Genomic DNA, 27,464 nt, shown 5'->3' on the forward strand with positions numbered 1-27,464 from the left:
CTTCAATTTTTCCATCCCGAGGAGCAGCAGCGCGTTGGCGGCGCGTCAGATGTTTAAACTTTCCCGACGCGCTACGCCTGCTGCTCAAAACGCGCTGCAGGACCTTTTGCTGCGCCTATACGCGCGTCAACCATTGACTTTGCATGTAAACACGCTGCTTCTGCTGCGCCTGCTGCGTCCGGTTCACACCGATGTCGAGACGTTGAATAACAGCGAGCACAGCATTCATTTGTTTCACCATGTTTTTCACATCAGCTGTGAGATGGGCACGCATGGAGTCACAGATTAACAGCAATAGTGATGAGTGGAAAAAAACCACCTGGTCTCCTTACATTCACCTCCCTCAGGCACTCTTTCATCATCTCCTCAATAGGGTGGTCTCAAAAGTCGCAGTTACAACACACATAGGGCGCACCGCACCAAAGGACGCACCGCACATTTTGAGGGGAAAAAAAGACGTTTATGTGCGCCTTATAGTCGTGAAAATACGGTAGCTTGCACCTTTTTTGACGATCTGCCCTGTGCCTAAAAACATGTTTTCATCTATTTTAAGACATGCAGACTCTAAGTTTTTTTTTGCTTTGTTAGATAGTATTTAAGGTTTAGAGTGAAACCTTAATTTTGAAAGCTTTAGTACTAAACACGCTTCAACAGACTCTTGTGTACACTGTTACTAACCCAAATGTTAATTAGTAATAGCATGCTCCCAGTAGGGTTATGATAATGTTTAGTGACTTCATTATATCAGAGATGTCAAACTCAAGTCCTCGACAGCCGGTATCGTCCAACATTTAGTTATACCCAGAACACCTGAATCAAATGGCTGGATTTCCTCTTCCGCATGCAGTCAAGTTCTGCTGATCCTAAAAGTAAACAGCTGTCTGTTCCGTCTTCCTGTGTTGCCAGATTATCACAGTCGGTGCTGGTCCTACCCACCCTATCCCACTGACCACTTCAGATTGGGACCAGCCCCTCAGCTTCAAGATGAGCGGTTATGAGTCCCGTCTACCCAAATTATGCAAATTGTATCTCCTAGCTCCTGTTCCAAGCTTGTCTTTCTTATCTTTTGTGGGGTCAAAAGTAAGAACACTATCATGGGTAGGAAAGGATCTCAGGACTTCTGTGCCAAATCAAGCCAACCTTTAATATGCAGCAGAAATTCACATGGATGATGCAATTCAAAAGAGGCCTCAGAAAAGACTGCAAAAAAGCAAAAGTTGCACAATCGTGAGGAGCAGCTGAAGCTCTGCATTATTAGAGCCATATAAAGGTGTGTACATTAGCATGTGTCGAGCATTCTTAAAAATAAGAACATGTTATTTTTTCCTCGCAGGTCTACTTCAATATCACAGTTGGTCAACTTTCCTGTGCTGATGATGGTGAAGATGAAGATGTGACGATGTTGGTACGTCCACTGGGGTACAATGAGTCAACTCTCATTAGGATCCATTCTAAATGCCGGTGTCAATGTGGGCCGACGGGCCGCTGTGATGGCAATGACCAGTCACCCTGCAGACCAAACCAGCCCGGTGTCAAACAAGAGCCAAAGCCAAATCATGGAAACATGGAGGACTCCAGCTCAGATCCAAATATACATTGCAAAGCACATGGGTCAAATGTGAACTGCAGTGGGCGGGGAGTGTGCGAGTGTGGAAAGTGTGTTTGTGAGCAAAGCAGGCTTGGGATGGTATATGGGAAATACTGTGAAAAGGATGACTTCTCCTGCCCATATGAAGGGGGTCTGCTTTGTGGAGGTAAGGTTGAATATTTGATTTTTCTCCAGTTTTATCATAGAGAAGAAGCGCTTTCCTAATCCCTTTCAATTGTTTTTTTTTCTCACAGGCCGAGGTGCGTGTGTGTCAGGCGAGTGTTTGTGCGAGGATGGGTGGACAGGTGATGGTTGTGGTTGTCCCACCTCCACAGCCATCTGCCAATCCCCAGATGGTTTGCTTTGCAGTGGGTGGGGCAAGTGTGTGTGTGGCAAGTGTGTGTGTGAGGACTCCCAACACTCTGGAGACTTCTGTGAAAGATGTCCTACCTGCCAGCACACCCAGAAATCCTCCTGGTACTTTATTAATTACTATTCGTTATAGCAACACACAAAATTAACTCAGTTAGCATCTTTTCAAAAATGATAGATTGCTGATCTGTTAATTTGGATAATCTTTTCATAGTGTTTTCCTCTTTCTTAGCAAGAGTGTGGACTGTCTTCGTTCTCAAGGTCTTTCCCAAAAAGATGCAGAATTATGCAACACCACCTGCGCACTGTATATGGGCTCCATAACAGATGTTTCAGGTAAAAGCACCAACTTAGATTAAAAAGAAACGTCACATTGCTATAGTCTACCAAAATATAGCTTTGTACCGCAAACACAACTTGTCATTTTTCCTATTTCCTCTTGAAAAGCTTCACCAATTTGTAGATGGTTAAAGACGAGAATATTTTCTGTGTTACTAAGTTAGAAAACCGACTGATAAAGCCTCCCCATGGATCAGATGGTCTAAGTAAGAGTAAATTTGACTCAAAGCATATCACAGGATTGAGCTCGGGTATTATGATTACTGACTTTTTAGAACATAATTACATGGCTTTGTGTACTAATGTGAATTCACTCAGATCATATGTGCAGCTCTATAAGAGTCACAATGCAGAAAAAAAGCACAAATTGCATTCATATAAAGATTCTCAGAATTAAAATATAAGCACACAAGATTCACACATACATAAAGTTCACAAATTCAGACAAAAAATTAAAAGGTAAAGCAGATTTTCACATATGCATAAATTTCACAAATGTGAAATAAAAAATAAGGAAATAATTTTTTGATGAACACAAATATATCTGAATCTAAAATGTGAGTGAAGCATACAAGTCCCTTAATATGAGATGTTTAATACCTTTAACCATTTTATTATCAACTATTAATATAAGCACAGGCACCACATAAACATAGAGGTATGCCAATGTGTTCTGTGATTGGATGTAAATCATCCTCCAGATGAGGGGCCTTCCTTTGATTGGCTGACAGGGGAGATATTTGGATCCTTTCCCTGTTAAAATAAAAGGCCTCTGTTCGATTAGCCATGTCAAAAGAGTCTAAAACCTACACAACTGTAATAAAGTTTACAGACCTCAAGCTATTAGTAAACAAAGATATATTTGTATGCGCACCGGAATTAGATTTCTTATCTTTTTTTTTTTCTTTTTTATTTTGTGTCTGAATATCAGAATTTTGCGTACATGTTTTGTGTGTATAGAAGTGACGTGTCCACATTTACAAATTCCCCAGCATGCATATGTAAATGCAATTCATTTATCCTTACTGAGACCTTTTTTGGCTCCAAACACATGGTGGACTCAGTGGGATCATGTTCTGAATTTGGGCTGGACAGAACAGCTTTGTTTTGTGTGAACACATTTTAACTGCCTATTCGTCTGACATTCCTCCTACCGATTAAAAACAACAGCAGATTTCAAAGATTAGTGCACCTACAGCCTTTGAAAAACATTCACAAAATTTCTGCAAAGCTTTTAGACATGTATGTAGAACATTAAAGGTGGTCAACAATTAGCTGTGTATTATTTCATTAGTTTGGGTTGGATTCAAAGTGCTGATGAATGAAAAAGGTTTATGAACCTTAACCTGAATTTGTTTAATCAACTTTTTAAACTAAAACAGTACATTTTTTATTTGCACACAGACCAAAGTATTTAGATCCAATCTTTAAGAATAGTTTTTAATGCTATGTCAGGAACAGAATTACCATGTGACCAATCTTTCTTGAAAGCTTAGTTACTATGGAGACTAAAAAGATCAGCAGCAGGCTTATGCTGCTGACCAACTACAGTTGTTTAACATGTTTAAAGTTAATTTGTGTAGATCTAAAAATGTATATGTTTTGCTTTTTTTTTTTTTTACTGTATTGAGGACGTGTATAAACACAATCCCATTATGGAAAGGCATCAGCAATATCCCTACTGAAACATCTTTGGCTGCTCTTTAGGTTGAGGAAGGGTTTTAAGACAATCTGCAAAATAATGGTGGAATCTATCATTGAAGGAAAAAGATATCTCCCAAGTGAAAAACATTCAAGGCAGCTGCCAATCTCTCCAGAAGCTGTCATCCCAGCGAGTTCATCCAGAGGTCAGACAAAGGAATACAAAAGACAGAAGAGCTACATTTCAGATTATCCCTGCTACAGACTGTCTGGGAAATCTATACAATATACAATGTGTTCTTTTTCAGAAGAAAACATCAATAATACAAACAAGGCAACACAGTCTAAGCTCTTCCTTAGCTTCTAAACTAGTACTACCCCATATTGTTCATGTTTCAATTTTCAAAGCCTAAGCCCTTTGCAGTAATTCAGCACAATTGCAAAGCCAGTTGCAAAGCACAGGGGTGGAAGAGTGATAATTTGGGCTTGTTTCGCTACATGATGACCTCGGTAAGCTCAGTCTAACTAAAATGTTATGAGCTAATATTTGCGGTACTGAATAGTTTATCATTTTAACTTAAGATGCACTTTTTTTTAATAATGTGGATGAATGTTACTTGAATTTACGTCTTCTACTGGGAAGCAATTTTCATACCTCCTGTTTTCCTTAAGTTACTAACAGCACCACCGACATAATATGCAGGACTCAAGGATATTGAAAATGTTTTCAGCCTGTTTCTTGATCTGAACCTTTAACATGTCTGAGACTTGAGCTTGCTCTGCAATGACAGCTGTCAGTATCAGTTTCTGGTTCGCTCGCAGGCGGGTCAGGCTCGGCTTCACATTAGCAAAAGACCAGAACAATGTAAACACACATGCATGTTTTCCTGCAAGGTCACTTCCGTTGCTACCATGGCTGCTTCAGTACACCCCAGTGAATTTGAGTCAGCAGGCCTGCTGTCAGTGTTACAGCTGTATTTTACATTTTCTTTCTCTTTTCACACACACACACCTAATCTGCACACGCACAGTGTTGCATGTCCAAGTGTTACAGTTCATCCCCGCCTTTTAAATTTTTGGAACAGCACCGTTCATTGTCCCCCTCCCCCCTGTGATTTTTCCCCCCCAGCCCAACGGGACACTTGCTTCCCGTTCACACCCACTGCTCCCCGGGTGCAGTAAGAGCCAGGTCTCTATGGAAACGCTGTTAGAAAATGTCAGAGCACTCTTTGGACTCTTTGTGCGGAGAGATCAGCTCGTCATCTGCACATGGTCCCCAGCAGATACACAGCCAGCTAAGTGTTTTAGCAAAGCACCGCTGGCACAGCTGCCTCTGACTGAACAGAGTGTAGGTCTGTCTGTTTTCGGTTATATCTTTAGTGTTTTACTAAAGACAACCACATAGAGCTGATGTTATTCATTTCTTTTAACAAAAAGTAAGTTTTACCATTATATATAATTGCAATTATATATTATAATTATATATGATGACACCTATACGTATACATACCCTTCTCCTTAATAGTATAGTTTTATTTATTATGACAGAATAAATATGAACAGGATGATGAATCAATTTCTAATACTTTTTCACATTCTCTTACAAAAAATTCTGTATTATACTTGTCATTCAGTTAAGATTTTGCCTGAAGAGGTCTATATACAATACATATTTTAATTAACTGACAGACTTAATTTTACCTTTTGTAAATTGTCAGAAATAGTTGTATGAGCAGCTTTCATTACTCAAGTATATCATCATAAAAGTTTGGAATATTAAGGGATTTATAAGTAGGTTCTTCTTTGGGACCAAATGCATCCCTTTGATGTGGACTTTTAGAAATAAAAAAGGTAAAGAGGAAAAATCTATGATTTCTAAATATAAGCTCTTGAATTTGATATTTGAGCACTATACTGCAAATAAATTTAATTTTTCTGTAAAATAACTGCAATTTTTATCTTCAATTCAGCATGTCAAAGAGATACGTTGCAAATGGAATAAGAGAACATTAAAAATAAGAACAAAATTTGCATTGTCCTATATCAGGTGCACAATATAAAATTATCTTATTGGATTTAAAGTACTCATTCCATCTGCATATCTTATTTACCCACGCAAATCAAGGAGTTTGTACATGTTTTAGATTTTTTTTTGGTTTTGTGTTGTAAAGATGCTCTTAGGGTATGCAACCACTATGGTTGTTTTTATTCAAATAGCAGTTAGAGAAAATACAGGGTTATAGCATAAAATATTCTCAATACAGCCTTTCTTAAAAGTTTAATGAGGAATTGGTGTTATTATATGTTTTGAAGCTTGTCTTTTTAATTAATACTGTTGTTTTTGCAGCGTACCTTAATAATAAAAATAATAAAAAGCTTCAGTGAATTTTTAAAGCAATTGAGATTTCTATGTATCCAAAAAGGCTCAAATGTGTCCATGTATCCCATCTAACATTTGTATCAATTTTGTGGGGAAACAACACTCTTTAACCAAACTCCATACATTTCAAATAGGGTTTTTGTCTGGATCTTTACAGAACATTTACTTAATTGCATTTTGCTTCAACCTTTTAAAATTCAGCTTCAAAACATATTTGGGATCATATTCTAATTGTGCACCCTGCTGTGTAATAGTTAAACTGAACTGCCCTGGATGTTTCACATTAACTCAGAAACCACCATGGCTCAAGCCTACCATAAACTGGCATATTATTGAAGAACCAGTGTTTCTAGTGAAATGAATGTCACATTATGTGTCTATATTTAACATCCTGCCATGTAGTGTAGCCGTTTATAGAAGTTTTATTTCCTTTTTTTTCTGCTGGTCCCAGCTCTTCTCTGCGAAACCATTTGAATGTTAATATACTTTGCGTGCGTTCACAGAGCGTGTCAGCTGCGGGCGGCTGGTTGGAACTTTCCTGAGTGTGTGTGCTCTGACGGTGCTGTGCGGCCTGGTCGTGGTAGCCGTGTCACGCTTGCTTCTGCAAAGGAGAGTCATGCCACGTGGGGGCGCTGCTGCAGATATAGGCTTCTCTTGCTCTGGAAAGGTGAGTACTTAAATGTCTTCTCATGAGCTTTTAATTGAGGTCAAGCCTTGTGTCCTCTGAGACATTAAAAAGTCCTTCAATTTAAAGAAAATGTATGTTAACGAGTTTTTCTCTACTGAAGATTGAGAAATTTGAGTGTGCCCTGTGGAGTACAGCTGTTTTTAACATTTCCTCTCAACTCCCTGCTGAACATCTACGGTTGCTAGATTTTTGACCTTACTCTGACATACGGCACCTTTGAGTAAAATGGGTTTGTAGATTCAACAGAGATGTGTTCTCAGGATGTGTGGGCTTAAATTGCTTAGTGTGACTCAGGGGGGATTTGAATCATCATGTATATACCCCCTCACACTACTGCAAAACAACTTAATAAAACTCCATGTTTTGAGCCTTAGATGCATAGGTTTGTTTTGGTAACAACTGAAATCTTGCATGTTGACAAATTCTTTCAATGTTCAGTTTTACCTTGTGGGGAATTTGATTCACTGTTCTGGTGGTATGTTACTCACTTTCCTTTCCTATGCGAGGCTACAATAAGAGGCAAATACCTTAATTATATGCAACAAATCCTGTGGTATCATGAGACTTCATACCATGTGTTGAGCTATAACAACCACTGGACCATTCTGTGAAAAAATGCTGTCAGGCTAAGAACATCTTGTCCGCTGTGAAGTAGGCAGGTGACAGTATCATGCTGTATGTCAGTGTCATTCTTGGACTGCTTTATTTTAACACTGAGTCTGTTCCATGCTTCCACAATTCTTATCAAAATGCATTTCATCTTCATGTTTGTGAGAGCACATATGATTTTAAAATTTATATTATCCCTCCAATTATGCTCTCCCTCTCTCTAAACATCAGTTTTTGTATGCTGTCTATTTTTAGCTTTACACATTAGTTTTCATGTTTAATATTGGGCCTAATCATAACAGGCAATAAATGAATAATGGATTAGTGTGGTCATGATAGCCAGCTTTATGAATTACTCTGATGGCTCTTTTCTGCAAAGTGCATAGCGGTTTGAGTGATAAACAGCCCCAGACTTTAACACAATAGCTCAGGTATGATCAAATCAGCGAAAGGTAAAGAATATTTAGTGCTTCATAATTTAGAAAATGTTCTGCTTTACTAAGAATTGTACACGTTTAATGTGAGACTTCCAGTAGATATTGTAGTCAATGATCACACATAAAAAATGTATTTCATTTACTTGTTCAACATTTCACCTATTGTGACTCACATCTACGTTTTCTTTAAAATATCCAAAAAACATGCACTTAGTTTTCTCCAAATTTAAGGACAGTTTCTTTGTGAAATGTAACTTTTTGAATTATTTATCTCTGATGTTATATCATTTAGGAGCTGCTCTAACCTCTCATTTGTACAGAAAAAAAAAATGTTATCATCTCCAAACAAAACAATCTAATACTTATGAAACCTAACATGTGTCATTTAAGTTGAAAACAAACTGTTTTGGTCTCAATGCTGACCCCAAGGGGTCATCACAAACATAACAACTATTATTTACAATCTAACTGTGAGCTAATTTACAGAGAAGAATGGATAAACAATTAGGTTTAAGATACTTAAAGCTCCTCGGCCAGGGGTCTTTCTGCATGGAGTTTGCATGTTCTCCCTGAGCATGCATGGGTTCTCTCCGGGTACTCCGGCTTCCACCCACAGTCCAACAACATGACTGTCAGGTTAATTGGCTTCTCTAAATTCTCCTTAGGTGTGAGTGTGTGTGTGTGAATGGTTGTTTGTCCTGTTTGTCTCTGTGTTGCCCTGTGATGGATTGGCGATCTGTCCAGGGTGTACCCCGACTCCTGCCCGTAGACAGCTGGAGATAGGCACCAGCAACCCTCACGACCCCGCTTGGGATAAGCGTGACGGAAAATGGATGGATGGATGGATACTTAAAGCTGGGAGAGATGCTAACCAAAAGCTCAGGATGCAAATGGAGGAACATAATAAAAATGCATGCCACACTTTTCAGCTGTTTATTTAAAAGAAAAGTTAAAACACAAAATTCTATAATTTCCATTATTTCCCTTTTCAATTATTCTGAAGCTCATGGGTTTAATGTGACAAAATGTTTAACCGTTTCAAGTTTACAAAAGTACAAGCCTCCTATTATGCTGTTTCAGAGCTTTTGCTGAATGCATGTTTCTGTCGCCCTCTAGGATCACTCATACATTCCTACAGCCAATGAGAAAACAGTTACCTACAGAAGGGACCGTCCTCCTGACCACCCCGTGGAGATGCACATACAGATTTCCAAGATGCCTCTCGATGGCCATTGGCAGTTCTAAACAACACATGAATATTGAAGTCTGAAAGAATGCATCAAAGGCAAACAAAGAGGAAGAGTTGGACTAGAATCTTCTTTTCTGTTTCCTATAACACTCCCAGGCATCACCTAACTATATGTGAAGGACAAGATGATAAACTTGACTCCAAAACCTCAATGAACCAGATTTTTTTTCTTTTTTTCTTTAATCAACTGACCAAACCCTGAGAGACTTTGCGACTACAGTGGCCAGTATTGTTTGAATCAAGATGAAGAAAAGAGTACAAGTCGCCCGCCTTCTTCTTTCTCTGCTCATTTAAGAGGCCAATCAAAGGGTGATTGTGATGGTTTTTCTCTTCTTTCCTCTTAACAGTTCAGAGGTACTCCTCTAAAATTTAGATTAATGTGAGAATTTTTTTTTTTTTTTTTGATTGTTTGTTTGCTGATGTGGGCATTTGTGCTTTCTATCTGTGACTTAAATGAAAACACTACATATTGAAATGTCATGTTTCTGAAGGCGACTCCTCCACTTGCAGCATCTCCCTGTCCTTGTCTGCCCCCGTGTGGTCAATTTAATGTACTGCATCCTCTCTAAAACAAAAACAACAACAAAAACACTATTGACCTCAGCTTGCTCCTTTGATTGTTTCACCAATGGCTGTTTTTCTTATGAACTTTTCTTTTCAGTCATTTGGTGGGTGATTAATTTAACAGGGTGTGTTTGTAAAAGATCAGTGGCCTGTTCTTTACAATGTAAACTTTGCACTAAAAGAAGCTGCATTATACTACTGAAAACTGTGGGCATTCTGGGACCGGAGAGCTGTGAACTTTGGGCATTAGAAGCTGATGTAACAAATCCACCTTAACACTGGAACAACCACGGCTGAGATTCATGTTTGAAATATTTATAATCAACAAGTATTTATAGTGATATAACAACTGTCACCTGATCATGTGAGACGTTACCTTTCTACATGAAAGGCGTAACGTCGTGTTCTTTCTCATGATCCGTTTGCAGAGCTGTCTGTAAATCTAAAGGCTTTAAGGTACGAATGAACTTAGCTGATACGGAGTCAGAATCTAGTCTTCACAAACTATTGGAGATAACCTGAGAGTTTTGATTTAGCTTGATCCTGCTCAAATTTTCAGATTGTTTTAAAGAAGTGATTTTTTGGTACAAACTGTTCTTTTTATCTTGTGACTTTGAAACACTAATAACTATTTATTTTGATTACGTTGCAGGAGATTTTCCATATTTCATAAGAGTGCTGCGCAATAAGACGGATACTGTCGTTTTTATGTGGACTGTGGAAGGTTTTAGCAATAAGGTAGCATTATTAGTCATCTCATTTAACATGGTACGAAGTTTTTTAGTGAAAATGGCACTTTTTCAAGATAGCCTTATTGTAAGTTATTGTGTATGTCTGTTTTTATCAAAATAAAATGTGCAAGATGTATCAGTTATTACTTGAGTTATTATATTTCTATTACAATGAATAATTGTATTGAAATATTACTTATCATTTTTTTGGATTGTAAAACACATTAGTCTCAAAAGAGCAATAATGTAAAGTTTAAATATCTGAAAGTAATAAACAAAAATGATGATGCTCATGCTCTTCTGCTTTTAACTTTAGCATGCAGCCAGTTCAGGTTAGATAGGTGTGCTTGACTTCTTCAAATATCTGTGGATATTTGCATTTATATTTGCATTATTTTGAGATAAATTGTTGTGTTTGTTGAATAGATCTGATTATTTTCTAACAGAGGTGTAGGACATACTGGTAGTTGGAGTCATTATGAAGTTTCATTCAGATGGAGATCAACTGACCCTAAATGTCTGGTTAGTCCGATAATAAACATCTGAAATGTTTAAAAAGTTTGTGATAAATTGTCTTTAATTATTTTTCCTTTATTCATTTTCTGCTAGGGATTCAGTCTTAGATAAACACCTTAAATAGGCTAAAGATTATAAGTAATATTTGTATTTAAAAGGTATTTTTTCCTATTGGCTCTGATTACAGATGAGCAAAACATTGTACATCGAGGCTATACTGTACATGACGACAACATTTAGGTCTCTAAAAATATTAGCAGAGTTCAATTCTACAGTTCACACATTTAACTAGACTGAGGGGGTGCAAGACTTTATTTTCCTGATTTACACCAGTTTCCCATATTTTTGTGTGTTTTCTTTGTCATTTATCTAAGAAAATGAAATCCCCATTTTGAGTTCCTTCAGTTGCCTTTGTAAAAACATTTTTATTCAATATCCACATACTCCCTTTAGCTCAGGCATCTGCACAGATGTGGCTCTAGAGCTGTAACTGACTTTATTATGTTATCAGGTTTAAACTTATGTGAATCAGGTTTCAACCATTTTAAATGAAATTACTGTATTGAAGGTCCACATGAATGTAGCAGTGATATTTTTGGAGATTTGTTTTATGTGACTCTTTTGACAACCATTTTGTTCACATGTATCTCACCTCATATCAACAACCCATTAACGAAAATGTTTTATTCTTTTTTTTTTCATGTTTTATTTTTCTCTTTATTACAAAATCTAAAAGTGGTTCTAAATACATTGTGCCAAGTTCCCAATAGTAGATATTTTTCTAAAAAAAAAACAATTATTAAAGATTTTTTTTATGTTTCTCGGTCATTTTTTACTCAAATTGTAGAACATTACTGTTTTAAACGACCTCTCTATGAAAAGAGCGAACTTTACATTTTATGTTTTCACAAAAACTTTACATTATCAGTCATTTGAAAAGTTTGAATTTCCACCCACTAAATGCAAATAATAGAGAAGTTAGTTTATTTTCCCAAAGAAATGGTTAGAAATGAACATACAGCCTGACCAAATCAGGCTAAAAACCAAACAGCATGCTGGGAGCACAGCTGCTCTAATGTAGTCATACTGGCTATTGATCATTTTTGTCTATATAAAATTAAATATCTACCAATTAATCTCTTAAAAGAAAAGAAAAAACGAATATATAGTTTGCATTTGACTGATTCTTGCCCAGACTGTCCGTGACCCTGATGGATAAACTGCGGAATAATGGATGGATGATTCCTCTGTTGATGTGAAGCCTATTAATCCTTAAATGAGTTTTGTCAAATACCCTTTCATTTTTATTTTTATTGTTCTCCTAAAAGGTACTTTTAATGCATTTACAATTATACCAAAATGTGGTTTTTTTTTTGCATAATTCCCAAAAAAGGACGGACATCTCATAATATAAAGAACTCAACATAATAAATCGTACAAAATCTTCCTGTTTTATTAATAAAAAGTACAAGCATTGATAAATTATAATCATTTAGTTTTTCAAAGTGAGATATTCTAAAAAAAAAAAAAAACAGACATAAACTTAAATATGTGCTTAACTATTAAATGTATCAAGATGATTCAAAAGAACAATTGAATAAGAAAAAAAAACTATGGAATAAATTAGGAGTATGTATAAAACACGTCCAACTGTACACTGCAAAAACGATCTAGAAATACGTAAAAAATTCTTAATTTAAGTGTATTTCCCCTTAATTTGAGCAGGTTAATAAGATTATTTGCCAATAGAATCAGTAGTTTTGCTCTTAAAATAAGATAATTAGATAATATGCACTTGAAATAAAACAATGTAATTGTTTTTTTCTTATTTTGAATGTAAATTGTCTTGTTCTACTGGCAAAGTGTCTCACTTACCGACTAAATTCAAGAAAAAATGCGCTTATTTTAAGAAAAAATTTTGATTTCGATTTTTTGCAGTGTAGTAAACACATTTCATATTAGGCTCTTATTATCAGATGAGGTAAGCAGACAGTGTGTAAACACTTCACAGCTAAGATTAACCATAAAGTGCTAATTCAATATTTCAGTGTCCAGAAACCCCGTTTCAGGATCATTAAAGGTACTTTCATTCCCTTGATCTCTCGACCTTGGCGCTCTGGCTGCCCGGTGACCGTCCAGCGCCGCTGTCTCTGTCCTCGCTCTCTTTCTGGGAGCCCGGCTCGGTGCCGCCCTCCGAGATGTGCGTCCTCAGGTGTTTACTCAGATGGTCAGAGCGCATGAACCTCTTGTGGCACATGGGACACTCAAAGCGCTTCTCGCCGGTATGCGTGCGCAGATGCCGCTGGAGCTCGTCCGAGCGCGTGAAGCGTTTCCCGCAGAAGAGCCAGTTGCAGACGAACGGCCGCTCGCCAGTGTGCCAACGCAGGTGCGCCTTCAGATGGGACGTCTTGCCGTAGACTTTCCCGCAGCCCGGGATGTGACAGCTGTGCACGCTCCTCCGCCGCGGACTCGACCCCCCCTGACCGAGGCTCTCCGCTTCCTGACAGTTCGGACAATCGCAGGTTGCTCGAGCAGAATATTTGCGCGATGATGGCTGAGATGGCGTGGGCTGTGAAATAGAGGGGGTCCCCGTGGAAAGAGGTGCTGCGCTCTTAGTCTCTTTGTACGGAGAAGGCAGGAAACCGTCAAACCGGTGCTGCGCGCCCGTGCGCAGCTGGGTGGCACCGGTGTTGAATGCGGGGCTGTAGTCATTACTATAGCCGCTGAAGGCGCACTGTAACCCGGCTGAGTTCTGCGAGTCCACCCAGCTGGTCCCCATGTCCCACCACACAGCAGACCCGTTACTGACCTCTCCAGCTGGTTTAAACCAGGAATCATAAGGGTGCATCCTCTGATAAATCCCCGCGATCCCATCCACCGGGGAAGAAAGTTTGGGCACAAACACCGGATGCTGAGCAGAATCAGAAACGCTGTAATCAGAGGAAGGTCTGGTGCTTTGGTACAGGGAGAAATCACTCCCTGAAGTGTTTGGAAGTGTCACTGTAAAGGCGCTGGAGGCCTCTGATGTAAATCCTGGATCATTGTTATTCCTTGAGAGTCCAGAGGAAACTGCGGTCGCGCTGCTGTTGGCCTGTGGACTCCTTCTCCAGGGGTGGAACCCTTTGGAGAGTCCTGGGGCCCCATCCGACAGGACATGGGAAGAGGAGGATGTCGGATCCCCGATCCTACTGCAGGTGGCGGCCAGCATTGCCAGCGGGGTGCTGCCCAGCCTGGGTTCTTCCTGTGGAGAAGAAAACACAAACTTCCATATAAGTTATGATGCGCCTGAGAATTAGAAAGTTTCAGATTAAACTAAGCTTTTAAGGTAAGTCAATTACAACAAAGGAAAAAAAAAAATAAAAAAAAAAATCACATATTAGAAGAAAAGCCGAACTTACGCGCAGCAGCGCAGCCATGAACCGCGCAGTGATTGTTCTTCTGACTGGGACCAACTAGTCTGTCTCTGGGTGTGTGTCTGCTGCCCTGTCTGGATCCAATCAGTCTGAGGTTTCGTCTCCGTTTCGTTGAGTAGTTGTAGCTCCTCTGTGCCTTTGAAGTGTCGCTGGGAGCTTGATGGCCAATCAGAGAGCAGCGCAAACCTTTTCCAAACATCTGAGCGCCAACAGGCTTGATGGAGGTCATCATAAATCGCAAAACGTCAACTCTTGTAAGCGAGTTTAGCTTTAAAGTAATTTACCAGCAATTAAGCATCTAAGAAAAAAAAATAAAAATCCTTAGTGCAGCTGCCCATTTTCATTTTGCTCTGGCAATCACGAGATCTATCAGCTTATTTAAAGCAGGGAGTTTCAGTGTTTCATGCAAAATTCGTCCTTTCAAGGAATCAGAACTTTAAGAAATGAAAAACATCGATATCTCTAAAAGATTTAACACAGTCTAAGACACTTACCTTAACATCAGACATATTTTTTTTACTTAAATAAAAGGGTGACGTGCATTTTTTTAAACAAAAAAGTATCACGCACAACTGCCTAAATCCTACGAAAGAGGAGTAGGACCACTGAAAAAAAATCTAAAAAGTTAACTGATTTTTAAATTTTATTTCTGAATAATATGAGAAAAAAGTCAGAAAGTAGAAATTCTGACTTTTTTCCTCAGAATTCTGACTTTAATCTCAGAATTCTAAATTAATTCTGACAGATAACAAACATGTTAGCATCAGGCTTTAGCCATGCATGTTTTGGAGACTAAACTAGCTCTCTTGTTTTAATCACCTTCTGCTCCTCGATTACGTAATGAAATAGCATCACCAGGGATCCCTCTGCCATGTAAAAAGTCGCCTAATTGCATCATTTTCCATCAATGCGTTGCTGGCCCTCCCAAACAACTCTCATTTCTGTCAGTGAAGCTGAGTGCTCCCACATCTCTTCCTTCATGGTGCCCATCTACATTAAGATCCAAATTTATGAGATTAAAGTCAGAATTCTGAGATTAAAGTCAGAATTCTGAGAATAAAGTCAAAATTCTGAGAAGAAAAGACAGAATTCTGAGATTAAAGTCATTAAAGTTTTTTTATTACTCCTTTATATAAAGAAAAAAATTCTGGCCTTTAATATTTCAAAACTATATAAAAAAATAAGTTTTGAGGAGGAATGCTTTCTGCACCAGTGAGCAATTTAAATGTAAAATGCAGGGGATTGAAACTGGAAAATATATTTATCCATTGATTAGTTTTCCTAGACAGCATTGGTGACTTTGATAATCATTTTAAATTACAGATTATGTTAAGTAAAATAAATAAACAAGGGATTATAAGAATAAGTCTATAACTCAGCCGCAAAGTTAAAATACCAGGAAAGAGTTTAATCAATAACCATTCATAATACTGAACATTTTTAGAGTTTTCATCAAAGTTTTATTTTTATTTTTGTCATTCTCAGGCGGAGCTTTGAGGGACAGCTTGACCTGATAAACAATGACTTTGGGTGATTTTAATCCACGTCACATTACACCTCCTGCAAGGAAACTAGATATTTTTTTTTTTCAGCTCAAATAGAGAAGAAATGGAACCATGCAATTTTGATTTATTAAATGCCTTTCACCAATAAATGTTTCTGTTTCAATCAAAGAACATTGAATTTCCCACTGAAGGTAGAAAAACTTTTAAAATGTTCATACAAAACATTCAAAGAACCTGGTATTTCTACCAAGCATTGTAAATCTTCACTGAAAAAAATAATGCAACCGTATTTGGCATTTGCTTAATCATATTTAGTTACTTTGCACAATTATTTCATGTTTGCAGGGTGAGACATACAAAAAAAAGTGTTAAAGTAACTAAATATGATTACGTTCATGCTGAAAACTGAGCTTATTTTAAGACGCCCTGTACAACAGAACCTTTATAAGCGAGCTTTGTCTGGTCTAATGTAAATATTACATTAAATATAAAAAATAAATATAAAAATATTACATTAAGAGTTTTGTTTTAACCTGAATAAAATATTTTGATGGTGTAGTATTTTAAAGTTTTTCTTTGCATGTGTGTTTTTGGTTTGTTTTGATTTGTAGGTGGTTGGCTTCGTCAGGAAATTCTAAAAAGCTAAAACCCAATATGTTTTTTTTTTTATGACAGGCCATGCAGAATAATGCGTTTTATTATGGATATGGATGGATAAATGGGTAATCACATTCTTAAACTGGACACAGTTAACTAAATTTCAGCACCAACAACCCAGAGAAACACACTGAATTATATTACTTTGATAATACATAATGAAGATTTTACCATGGTATTTCTTTTTTTACATTTCTGTTTTTCTGGTCTGTTCTCTGCCTCAGTCAATTCAGACAGACTAATATTGTGTCAGTATGTCAGTTATTGTATATCTATTGTAGAATAAAGCTTACATGATCAAAACTTTTATTTCATATAGACTCTTTATATCATATAAAAAAGGGCAGGGATCACCTGAATCCTGTGATGCTGTTTGATATAAATGTCTGCAGTTACCTACAGGTAATGTTATTATCAGGTAAATGTCTTTTTTAAATATTTCTTCTCCCTGTTCTCCTTTTAAGAAGGCGGGATGCTTATTCAGGTCTTCTGAATGTCTTCCAAGCTTTTTTCTTACCATTGCAAGAGGATTTTAGTTCACTGTGTAAACATATCTATAAGGCTTTTAAATAAAAAACACCATTTCAACACCAGGATGCTCTGTTGATATTACATATAAAAACTTCATTTGGATTTTCCACTGCAGTCCTGTGTGAGGTAGATTATTATTTTTTTTTTGTTGTCATTATTATTACTTTAACTCTTGTTCAAGTCTTAAGAGGCTGGCTGATGAAAAGAGCCAAGTGAGCCACAAGGATTATTTTTTAAATGATACATTAAAACCTAAAAGCGCAACAGAATCTCAGAATCAGCATCAAAATCAAGCGGCCAAGTTTGTGTTCTCAAACAGGAACCTTCTTGTGTTGAAAAGCTGTATAAAATGAAATAAAAATATACAATGAAAGTTGCTAAGTCTAAATGTCTCGTCAAAAAACAACAGCTTGAACAACCTTGCAATATAGAAATAATATGACAATTTAAAAACATGATAATAACAGTATGTGCAAGTGAGCATCTCATCCTGTTTTTTGTAAGCTAAAGACCAGTTCTAGAAGTGTGATCAGTCTTAAATATTGTGTAGCAGAGTGTGTGACTACCCTGGTTTTCAGGTGTTCATTGAGTTGGCAGAGACATCAGTTTATCTTTTTTTTCGCCCTGGACCTGCATTAAATCTGCGCCTGATCACCCTCTCTGCATATTTATCTGTTGCATGCAGTTTGGACCTGTTCTGTTTTGTAGATGAGTCAAACCAGACAGAGATCGATCTGCACAGAACAGACTGAAAATTGGCGGTATAGAAGATGACATCACCTCTTAGAAACTCCCTTCTTTAATTATTTGCACAGACTGAAGTCTAGAGATGGAAACTATGTTTTACCATAAACCACACAAACAACTACTGCAGCATTTCAGTTCAAGCGCTTTTCTTGCCTGCTGATCTGTACATTAATGTGTTGGTAAATGAGGCTACAGTATAAAACCTCTTGAGTGATTAAAAAAAATCTTTTGGTTTCAGTTTTACTGGAGAGGCTCATTTTTTTTCTTTTATAAATGTCTTACACACTCAGTTAATAAAAGCATGTTAATTGATTGCTCTGCACCCAGAACCAACCAATCAGGGTTGTGTTGTTGGGAACACCGGCACTAGAGGGTTGTGAAAACACCAAAGTAAATATGTCTGGTTGACTATGACCACAGATTGCCTCTAATACATTTTTAAAGGTGTGGTTGTAGCATCCACTCAAGCTTCCCTGGTGCTGCTGCTGCTTGCTTCCAATTTTGTTCTGCTTAAAACACACTAAACATTAGCTGTTATGTCCAACTTCAACAACTGGACAGAGAAAGAAAGTAAAATATTAACATTAGAACCCACACCCACCTTCAAACATACCACACACAATCAAACAGACTATCAGCCTATCGTATTTACTGGACTGGAACTAGCTGCACTTTATGCACACACTACATGCTACAACCCATTGTGCATACTGCAAACTAGATCCCATATTTTTTAAGTATGAAGAAGTTTAGTATCTTCTGTTTTCTATTTTCTTACAAACATTTTATTGCATAATATTTGCACTTTCTAAGCAGTCTTTGCCATAGTTTTTATTTGATTACATTATTAAAATTCTTGATTCTAGAAGCTGTTATAGTAGCACAGTGCTGTACGCAATGTGACAAAGCAAGTCTGCTTCTTCTGGGCATTAACTGTTGTTTTAGCTTCTTTAAATAATCTTTTTTCTTTTCAGTGTATCCAAATAGTTGGCTAAATGCAACTGGTTATGATAAGAGATTGTATAAAAATGTACAAAAATGAATAATTCTTACAAGGAGAAACTCTTAGAAGGTCTACTTTTCTGTCAAAATGAGAGGCCCTGACTCTGGCGCCTGCTGTCCTTCTCAGCCTGAGGCATGGCTGTGTGCACAGGTGGAGTTTACTGTAGGCCATCATCCCTTTAACCTGATCGCCATCCTCAAAAGCTAGCCCAACAGCTGTCCCTCTCTTTTGGAAGCATTCTTTTCCCACACTGAAAGTGTGTGTGCATGTGAGACCATGCATGTGTGCGCCTAAAGGGCACCCAATGAAACCCTGTCTAAAGCCTCAACCTGTTCCTTTGGCGATGATAATGACCACATTATCACGCGCCATCGAACGTTGACAAAAAAGGTTGTTGGGAGCTTTCCAATCACTTTGTTGGTGCTGAGACAGAAAGAGCAGAGAGAAAAGAGTGAAATAAAGATCTGGCACTTCTCAGGGAGAGGGGTGGTAAAGTATTTTATTTCCTCTTGTTACCTCCCCCCGTCCTACTGTCCTGGTCCCTTGGGTTACTTTTTGCTGCTATCCTGATTGGCTGTCCTGCTGAGACAATTAGCAGGGGAATCAGAAGAGTCAAAAGACAATCTGTTCAGCACAACATAAAAATATTCAGGGTGGTCAGGTGTTTGGTCCAATGCATTATGGTTGGGGAATTAAAAAAGGGGGGTTACAGTGCTTTTCTTAGGTGAGGTGCTTCATATGTCACATTACAACCTTAACCTTTATGCATTTTACCCGCCTTTTCTGTGATAGATCAATGCATAAAAAGAAAATCAAAGCTTGCATTTTCACTGAAACCCTTAAAAAATCAAGTGCAACCAACTGCTTTGATCAGTCAGTGAATTAATGAGTTAAGTTCAGAGGTTTGTTAGAGACCATCAGAGAAAAAGCTGTATCATAAAGTCCATGGAACACAGCAGATTGGTTAGTTTTGGGTTGTTTTTTTTAAAGCAGGGTTTGCTATTACAAGAATACTCCAAGTTTAGCAAACCCGACGGCCTACTGTTCAGTCAATCTTCTTAAAATTCAAGGGATCTCATTAATAAAGGGGATTTTCACGCCAAAAAAACTTGGTGGAAGAATGTGCGGTCCCTCATATCATCTCTGACCCACCCATAGAGGGTACGCACATTTTGGAGAGAGGGGAAATTGGCGACACAGATAGTGACTAAAGGGAACTGAAGCCAGATTGCTTCATAATTTAACCCAGGGTTATATTTTCACTTTATATAAAACTTCCATTGTAGATCAACTTTATCAGATCAAAAACCTCTGCCTGATATTGAGAATTCTGACACTGCTGACCCCAGGGATTAAATCCGCTGGTCCGCAAACCAGAATACCGCTTGGCCTTTGGCTGCACCTAGAAATATATGCATTCTGATACATAGCTTAGTTCTGTTATTAGAAAAAGAAAATTAATAGCAGATAGAGGAAACACCATTTGAAGTCTGTCAAATGTCATAAACAGAAAATATTGTAGAAGAAGTTTGTGTCAGAAAACATAACTTGTGTGTGTGTATAAGACCCTATTTGATTCATAAAATGTTGCACACTATTGGAGCTCTCCATATTCAAGGTGAAATACGGTGTATGAAGAATCCTGCTGTGCGGATGCTTTTCTTTGAGAGGGGCAGGGAAGCTGTTTTGAGCTAAACACAAGTCAACCCCGGAGGAAATCCTATGAAAAAGAGTGACACTAACTTTTGCATACAAATGCATTTAACTACTGTAACTACCAGAGCTACAACTGTACGGTATACATCAGACCTAACTGAGAATAGCAAAGTCAAAGCCCAGACCTAAATTAAAGATTGTTTTAAGAATCAGATGGTCCTGTCATGGTGACTCACATTGAGCTACTTTGTAAAGGTGTTGCATAGGGGAACAGTTTATAGCACTGTTGAATCACAGGGGGAAGCCCTCAGGTTTTCTCCAGGTGATAATTTCCGTCCTAAGTGGATCCAAGCGCATGCATGTTAGTTTGACTGGTTTGGGTTGCCCTGAGATGACACATGTGATCTATCCAGAGTGTAGCACGCCCAGTCTGGATACAGACATTGATTCCATGACCCTGCAAGTAGCAAGCAAGTAAAAAGAAAGGAAGGGACGGTTAAAAACAACACTTTTTCTATGTACATATCAGTATAAATATACAGCCAGGTACCTTTATGAAGTATTATTATTTAAGCGTCTTTAACCCACTAATGACAACTAATGTTTAGCTGCTGGGTGTGAAATATTGATTGAAGAGGTACTTCCGGTTTGTCTAATTTGTCTAATTTGTCTTTTCATTCCTCCTAACTTGTAACCCTTAAAACAAACTGATCTTGTTTAACAGTTGAAGGAAGTCTTCCAGGTGAAGTTAGTCCCAGGATGTGCCTGAAGCAGCTCCTCTTTTGCTTCCTGTAATTACTTCCCTGAGAGGGCTCTGTCAGCAAAGAGCTGATGGACGACTGCGACAGTGGTTGCTCAGATGAAACCATGGATTCCCATTCATTTAAAATCTAAAATTAGGAGAAAAAAAGGGAATTTTATGCAGCATTTTATTAATTATTGTGGTCAACAATTTGAGGTAAAAGATTTTTTTTTTTTTGCAGCAAAATGTTTATTTGTTGATATTTTGCTCTTATTAGTAGCTGCTCACAGATGCACATACCTATAATGGTGATGTACTGCATCTCTCATTCATCTATGAGGACGTGAGGCCAATTCATTTCCATCCCTGGATCGCTTCATTCACATTCATGTATGCAGCACATACCTATGAACCCAATCATGGAAAAAGAGGAAAAAATGAGAGAAAAAATGTAGAATTAAAACCTTTGCAAATTAGAGGCTGGACCTGAATTCAAACTGCGCTTTAGCAGCAGTGGGCCTTTTTTCCAACACTTAAGCACACAATTTGGTTGTTGTTGATGGATGCTTTTGGTTTGTTAAGTCATACATCACAGAGGTCATTTAAGCTGCCAACACATCTGCTCTATTTGCCCGTAGAAGTAGAGGAAGAGGTGGAGTGTGAAGCAAGATTTATAAAGATGAGGAGTAGAATTATGCAGGGCCAGAGAGAATGAGACTGTGATTAGTACGGGGAGTGGATGAAAGGTTTCCATTCAGTTTCTGCCACACACACACAAATACACAGTTGTGCTACAAATTTGTATATTTTATATTATAATATTTTCATTATCCCACCTCTCGCCTGTAGACAACTTCTTAATTCTGTATTGTTTTTTGCAATACATCAATAGACTTAAGGTGGTACTGTTCGTATACTGTATCTTAATACACCTGAGGAGAGAAAAGATAAATACACTAATCCCTCTCAGACAATTATGATTTAATGTCTAAGAATAAAACTGTAAATATATATCTTGTAAATTTTATTTGCCACAAAGCAAACATCTGTTGTTGTTTTTTTAATTCACAACTAAGAATTCACAAAGAGAAGAAAAAGAAATTAGATTTAGTGTGTTATGATGATTCTGGGCTTTCTTTGCTTCTTCACAATCTTGACAACCTGCTGTAATTGCAGGACAGACATGGGAAATGTGGAGTCAACAAGTCATCTCTATGTCATGTATTTAATCTAACCAGCCAATTAGCCAGGTGAGTCCAATCTGCACAGGTTGATTCACTGTGAATATTGGACTCACCTGCTTCAGTGGGTCGGTAGATCAAATGTATGACATGGAGATGACTTGTTGACTCCACATTTCCCATCTCTGTTGCAGGAACTATAAATGTCCCTCTCTGGCGGAAAATTATAACTAAAACAAATGTTTCCAGAGTTCAGTGTGTAAAACTGAGCAAGTGCCGCTGGAAAATGATTCAAAGGACACAAGCGACAGATTAATCAGAAACTTCAGAGTGGCCTAGTCAAAGTCTGGACTCTTATCTTACTCTAATGGCATTGTGATACCTCAAACAGATATTTTGTGTTTGGGAAAAAAAGAAAACCCTTGTTATATTTAAATAGTTCTGTAGTTAGTCCTGGGATCCCCAAACACACATCTGCTACTCTAATGAACAACATTTGGCAAAACTGTAAAAAGAAAAAAATATTGATCTGTTAAATGCTTTAAAAGCTTTAAAAAAAAAAATGCTTTTTTCTTAATAACCAAAGTAAAAGTTTCTCTTTTAAGTTTGCCTACATCTAAGGTGCTCTATTGAAATATAAATAGAGTAAAGGAAACCCTGAATGGTCGTGTGACCTAATCTCTGTTTAGTTAAGAACAATAAAATTTAAGTTAAGTTTTAACATTTCCTGTTAAAGAAAAAAACGGAACATTGCAAATTACAGTAGACAACTACAGAATTAACAGCCATATTTTCTTGAAGTACTAAACAGGAATGAAGAACTTCTTTAGGATCCACCTGACAGGTTATTTCTCTTTTTTTTTTCTTTTTTTTTTGGGTAGGATAATGCGCAACCAAGTCTCTGTGTTATCCTCTACGGAAGACCTATTCCTCTACGCCTTGTTTTTATTCTAATATTACTTTTTGGCTAAACAACAAAAGGACAAGAAAACAAATGCATTTATAAAACAAAAAACAGGACAAAGAAGAGAATCAAGAGAGCAAGAGATAATCCAATGTTACAATAAACACATCTATATTTGTTGGTTCTATTAAAACTATTAAAGATTTTGTTATACTTTATTTTATTATACTCATTTTTATACAAGCTAAAAATGAGTAAGATGATTCAACTCTGACCGCTGAAGATAGCAACCTCCACTAAACCCAAATTCAGGTAACTTATTCTGACTCTGTGTCCTTGATTATATCCTACTCTCACATTCATCTCTCTCTGGCTCCACACACACAGCCTCACACTGCTTTCAAACGAACAGATTAATTTACTGCTGTTCATTTTTCAGGGTTTTTGTGTCTCTCCTGTGCTTAATGTAGGTGTGTCCTTTGATTGATGCCTAGAAGCCCAGGAGCCTAATCATACACTTCCAAGCATCATTTTTCACTTTCAGAACTGATGAATTGACTCCGGCACCGATCAGTGCAGGGTCCAGGTCAACCAGTGGGCGTGTCCATACTGGTTTTGTATTGTGAATTACTGACCATCAAGCCATCTGTTTTGTTGCCAGTTTGATTAAAAAGACCCCCTCTGATAATAAACAATGGCAACAGTAAGCAGTTTTCTTTAAATTACATGATATGCTGCTGCTTGTGTACATTTCAGTAACATTAAGTTGTAAAATCTTTTAGATAACACAGAGGCAGCCGCACACTTCCTAAAGTAAAGCTTGAAACACACTTTTTAAAAGGTCTTGAGTGTTTGCCAGAGCTTGTAGACATGAAACACTCGACAGACGTGCACACACAACTTCAGATGACATATCAGTGCTTGTAAAATAAAATTGTAATGATACAGCTATTATGATGGTTTAATGTTTAGTACTTTATGTTGTTTGATTTTCACTTTGCCTACAGTGATAGTTAAATCACAGACAGACAGATTTAGACAGATTTTATTTGTCATTTTGTTTACACAAGTGTAAAACAAAAAGAAATTTCGTTTGGAAACAGCTCACTGGACAACTTCATCTGTCACAGATGGTCATGATGTCCTGTATCTTTATTTTTATTTTTTTTTTGTAGTTATGGCACTCTCTGTCCAGAGTACATTTTTAAGGGAATGGACCAGATAAATTAAAGAACATTAGGAATGTTTGGTGTTTTTTTGTTAAATTTCCCAAATTTATCAGGACTCATTAGAAATTGATTGGGTTGAGCCTCATCAGGATTGATCATTTTATTTATAAAGATGAAGTTGGAGCCAATGGTGGCAATTTAGACTGAAAGCTGAAAAAAGTCAGAATGCTAATGTTGTTAATAATGAATCTGTATTTACTGCTGCAAATCTCTGAAGGTAGCTGAAAGCATTAGATAACGTCTTTAAGCTTTGATTTTGGAAATCATATAAAGGCATAAAAAAAGACCGTGACCTGATCTGGTTTTCTACTAAGTGCTGTTCGGTTCATTTTGGGTGAGATTATCATCAGAGGAAAATAAAAAGTCTGCTGCCCTGGATATATTACCTATGTAATTTCTTAGACATGCACTCTCTTGAATAAACGCGCATTTTACTCTGTGTTCCTGCTTAACAACTGCTCCTCCCTCTCATTGCGCTTCACCTCTCCACAATGCCTGCCCTAAAATTAAGGGGATGGGGGCACAGAGGAGGTGAGGGGGTTAAGAAAAGCACAGAGACATGGTTTTTATGTTAAATTGACTGGAATTAAGTCTCTTGCATTTTCATGCTAATTGCCAGTGCAACAAATTGTTAATTTATTCCAAAAAGAAATGCAAAACAGGCTGAAAAACGTTGCATTTTTCTGTGCATGTGACAGTTATGTGTCTGAAAAGAAAAATACACAGACCTAACTTAGCAGGATTATCAAACAGGGTAAGCTGAGGGTTTTAAAATGCATTTGGTCAGTATTCCTCCACTAGTTGTATGAAATGTCCTCTTTCTCAGGCTAATATGCAACTCCCTTCACATTTTCTGAGACCAAGCGGGTTCAGGTGGTTTCCACAATAATTCCATGGCTTCTTTTATGGTTCCAGTCAAACATGAAACGTTTCTTTCCCTCGCTAACCACATAGACATCCACTGCCTCTGGGCTGTCATTGACATACACAGACATTCAGAAAGTTGAAGTTGGCGTCAGTTCTACCAGGTCTGCAAGTCATGTCTTGTCTTGCCTGAAATACGCACTTTCGTGAAAACACACACACACACACACACACACACACCCGCACACACACACTTGACATAGTTATCTTGGATCTTTATAGAGTACTGCACCCTCCACTTAGTGCTGGCAGTAAAGGTCTTCCTCTGCCTTATTCTAGAGTACCATCTTCAAAGAGGTACATGCACGCACTGGGCAACACACAACAACGATCCATGCAGACTTCTAAGCGAGCTTAATCATTTCGAATTTAGCTTCAAAGAGACTGTTTGAACACATACTTGCTTGCAGTCTGAAAGCGGCGCAGCAGGGGTCCCGTCCTCTTAACAGACTTTTGGTTCATCTTAACTCTGCAACTTTGACTTTAGATCTTAGATCTCTGATTTTGATTGTTTATAAATTGTGACCTTACGCAAGAAATATAGCTAAGCACTACTCTAACAATAGGTATTTTATTCAATAATTATCATATTTTTATCCACATCTAAGCTCAAGGTCCCCCTTCCGCCTTCAACCTGTACGACAGTGGCTTTTTTGGTCCTTATGACCTGTGACCTCTTGGTGTCTTTTAAACCTGCAGGTTAGTGTCTTTAGTGTCAATTTTGAATACATGAAAAGAGGAGCAAAAGGAAACAGTTTGACCTGTAAGTTGGGGATAAGAAAAGTTCATGAATTTAAACAGCTTCGTAAATAGATGAAGGTATGACACCGAGGTGGACTTTATTACTCAACAGCATGTCACCAGCACACACATTCTGTACATTCTGCTCATTCATAGTTTGGGCCGTTTGGGCCTAAGGGTCGTTGCCAGACAGAAGGGTAGCAGCGGAGCAGTAAAAGTTGACACCATTGCAATTTCAGGACATAACTTGCTGCTTATTATGAGGATTATTTTGTAACAAACACAAACATACATAGTTAATCAATGTAAAGAAAATTGTTTAAGCTCAACGAGGCCCACTAAAGATTACTTTCAAGTAGTGAAATCACATAAGTGCACTTGATTTAAAAACTCTGGGATTTTCTCTAACAGCTCAGCACAAAGTACAGTATTAGCTGAAGACGGAAAATCATGTATGTATTCCAGTATTTTCTGTAAATAAAAACCTGAAAGTACAATGTGTGTATTTGCTTCATCCCCTATATAGATAGTTTCAGAAGATGCCACTCATCACATCATTTTGTACATTTTGCAAAAATAGTCAGATTTGAGCCAGACTGAACAATAGCATCTGATAACAGCATTTGTTTAGTTATGTTACAGTTTCTCAATTTCATCTGCCTCTGAAATTTGATTATGTCTATTCAAACACATGAATATGCTGAGAGTTTAAGGTCATTATTGACAGTTAAGTGAACTGTAAAGTCATGTCCATGCCTTCTACAGCCCCTCAAAGGTTTACTTCTAAGATTTCCCTGTGTTAAGCTTCAGATCAATTTGCCTGCTTAAAAGGAGTATCCCCATTAAATAATGCCTCCGTTATGGGGTGTTCAGGGTTATGAGCAGTAATACGTTTCTGCTACAGAAGGTGGTTTAAAGGTTGGCCATAAAGTTTAATTTTGATATCTAGCCAGGGCATCTTTTCCTGGTCTTTGCTCAGATCCCCAAAAAGCCCTAGTTAAATTCACACAGAATGGATTTCATTGGCTTTCTTCTTTACAAAAACACAATGTAATTGAAAAAGACAGGAAAAAAATAACTTTGGAACCAGGGTGATGACAGTGTCAGGATTTAGAAA

The 27,464-nt window shown here is 37.7% G+C and overlaps 2 protein-coding genes across 5 annotated transcripts in view; one reads left to right on the forward strand and one right to left on the reverse strand.

Annotated features, from left to right (window-relative positions):
• Positions 1–11,146, forward strand: part of itgb8 (integrin subunit beta 8) — a 25,672-nt gene extending 14,526 nt beyond the window's left edge. For 2 of the 4 annotated variants that reach the window (XM_015376522.1, XM_015376521.1), the window contains exons 11-15: positions 1,334–1,754; positions 1,843–2,065; positions 2,193–2,296; positions 6,824–6,987; positions 9,171–11,146. In XM_015376522.1, the coding sequence (XP_015232008.1) occupies positions 1,334–1,754; positions 1,843–2,065; positions 2,193–2,296; positions 6,824–6,987; positions 9,171–9,299 (1,041 nt within the window). In that variant the 3' untranslated portion in view covers positions 9,300–11,146. Of the gene's footprint in view, positions 1–1,333; positions 1,755–1,842; positions 2,066–2,192; positions 2,297–6,823; positions 6,988–9,170 lie in introns of those variants that run through there. The other 2 variants (XM_015376520.1, XM_015376524.1) reach the window with 2 other exon arrangements.
• Positions 11,147–12,949: 1,803 nt separating this feature from the next.
• On the reverse strand, positions 12,950–14,652 carry sp8 (Sp8 transcription factor). Its single transcript, XM_015376471.1, has 2 exons — positions 14,513–14,652; positions 12,950–14,355 (listed from the first exon to the last, which is right to left on the reverse strand). Exons 1-2 carry the CDS (start codon positions 14,528–14,530, stop codon positions 13,201–13,203), a joined length of 1,173 nt encoding a protein of 390 aa, XP_015231957.1. The 5' UTR covers positions 14,531–14,652; the 3' UTR covers positions 12,950–13,200.
• Positions 14,653–27,464: the final 12,812 nt, after the last annotated feature.

This window comes from Cyprinodon variegatus, unplaced genomic scaffold (assembly GCF_000732505.1).
Source record: "Cyprinodon variegatus isolate N-32 unplaced genomic scaffold, C_variegatus-1.0 Scaffold135, whole genome shotgun sequence".
NCBI classification, from domain to species: Eukaryota; Metazoa; Chordata; class Actinopteri; order Cyprinodontiformes; family Cyprinodontidae; genus Cyprinodon; species Cyprinodon variegatus.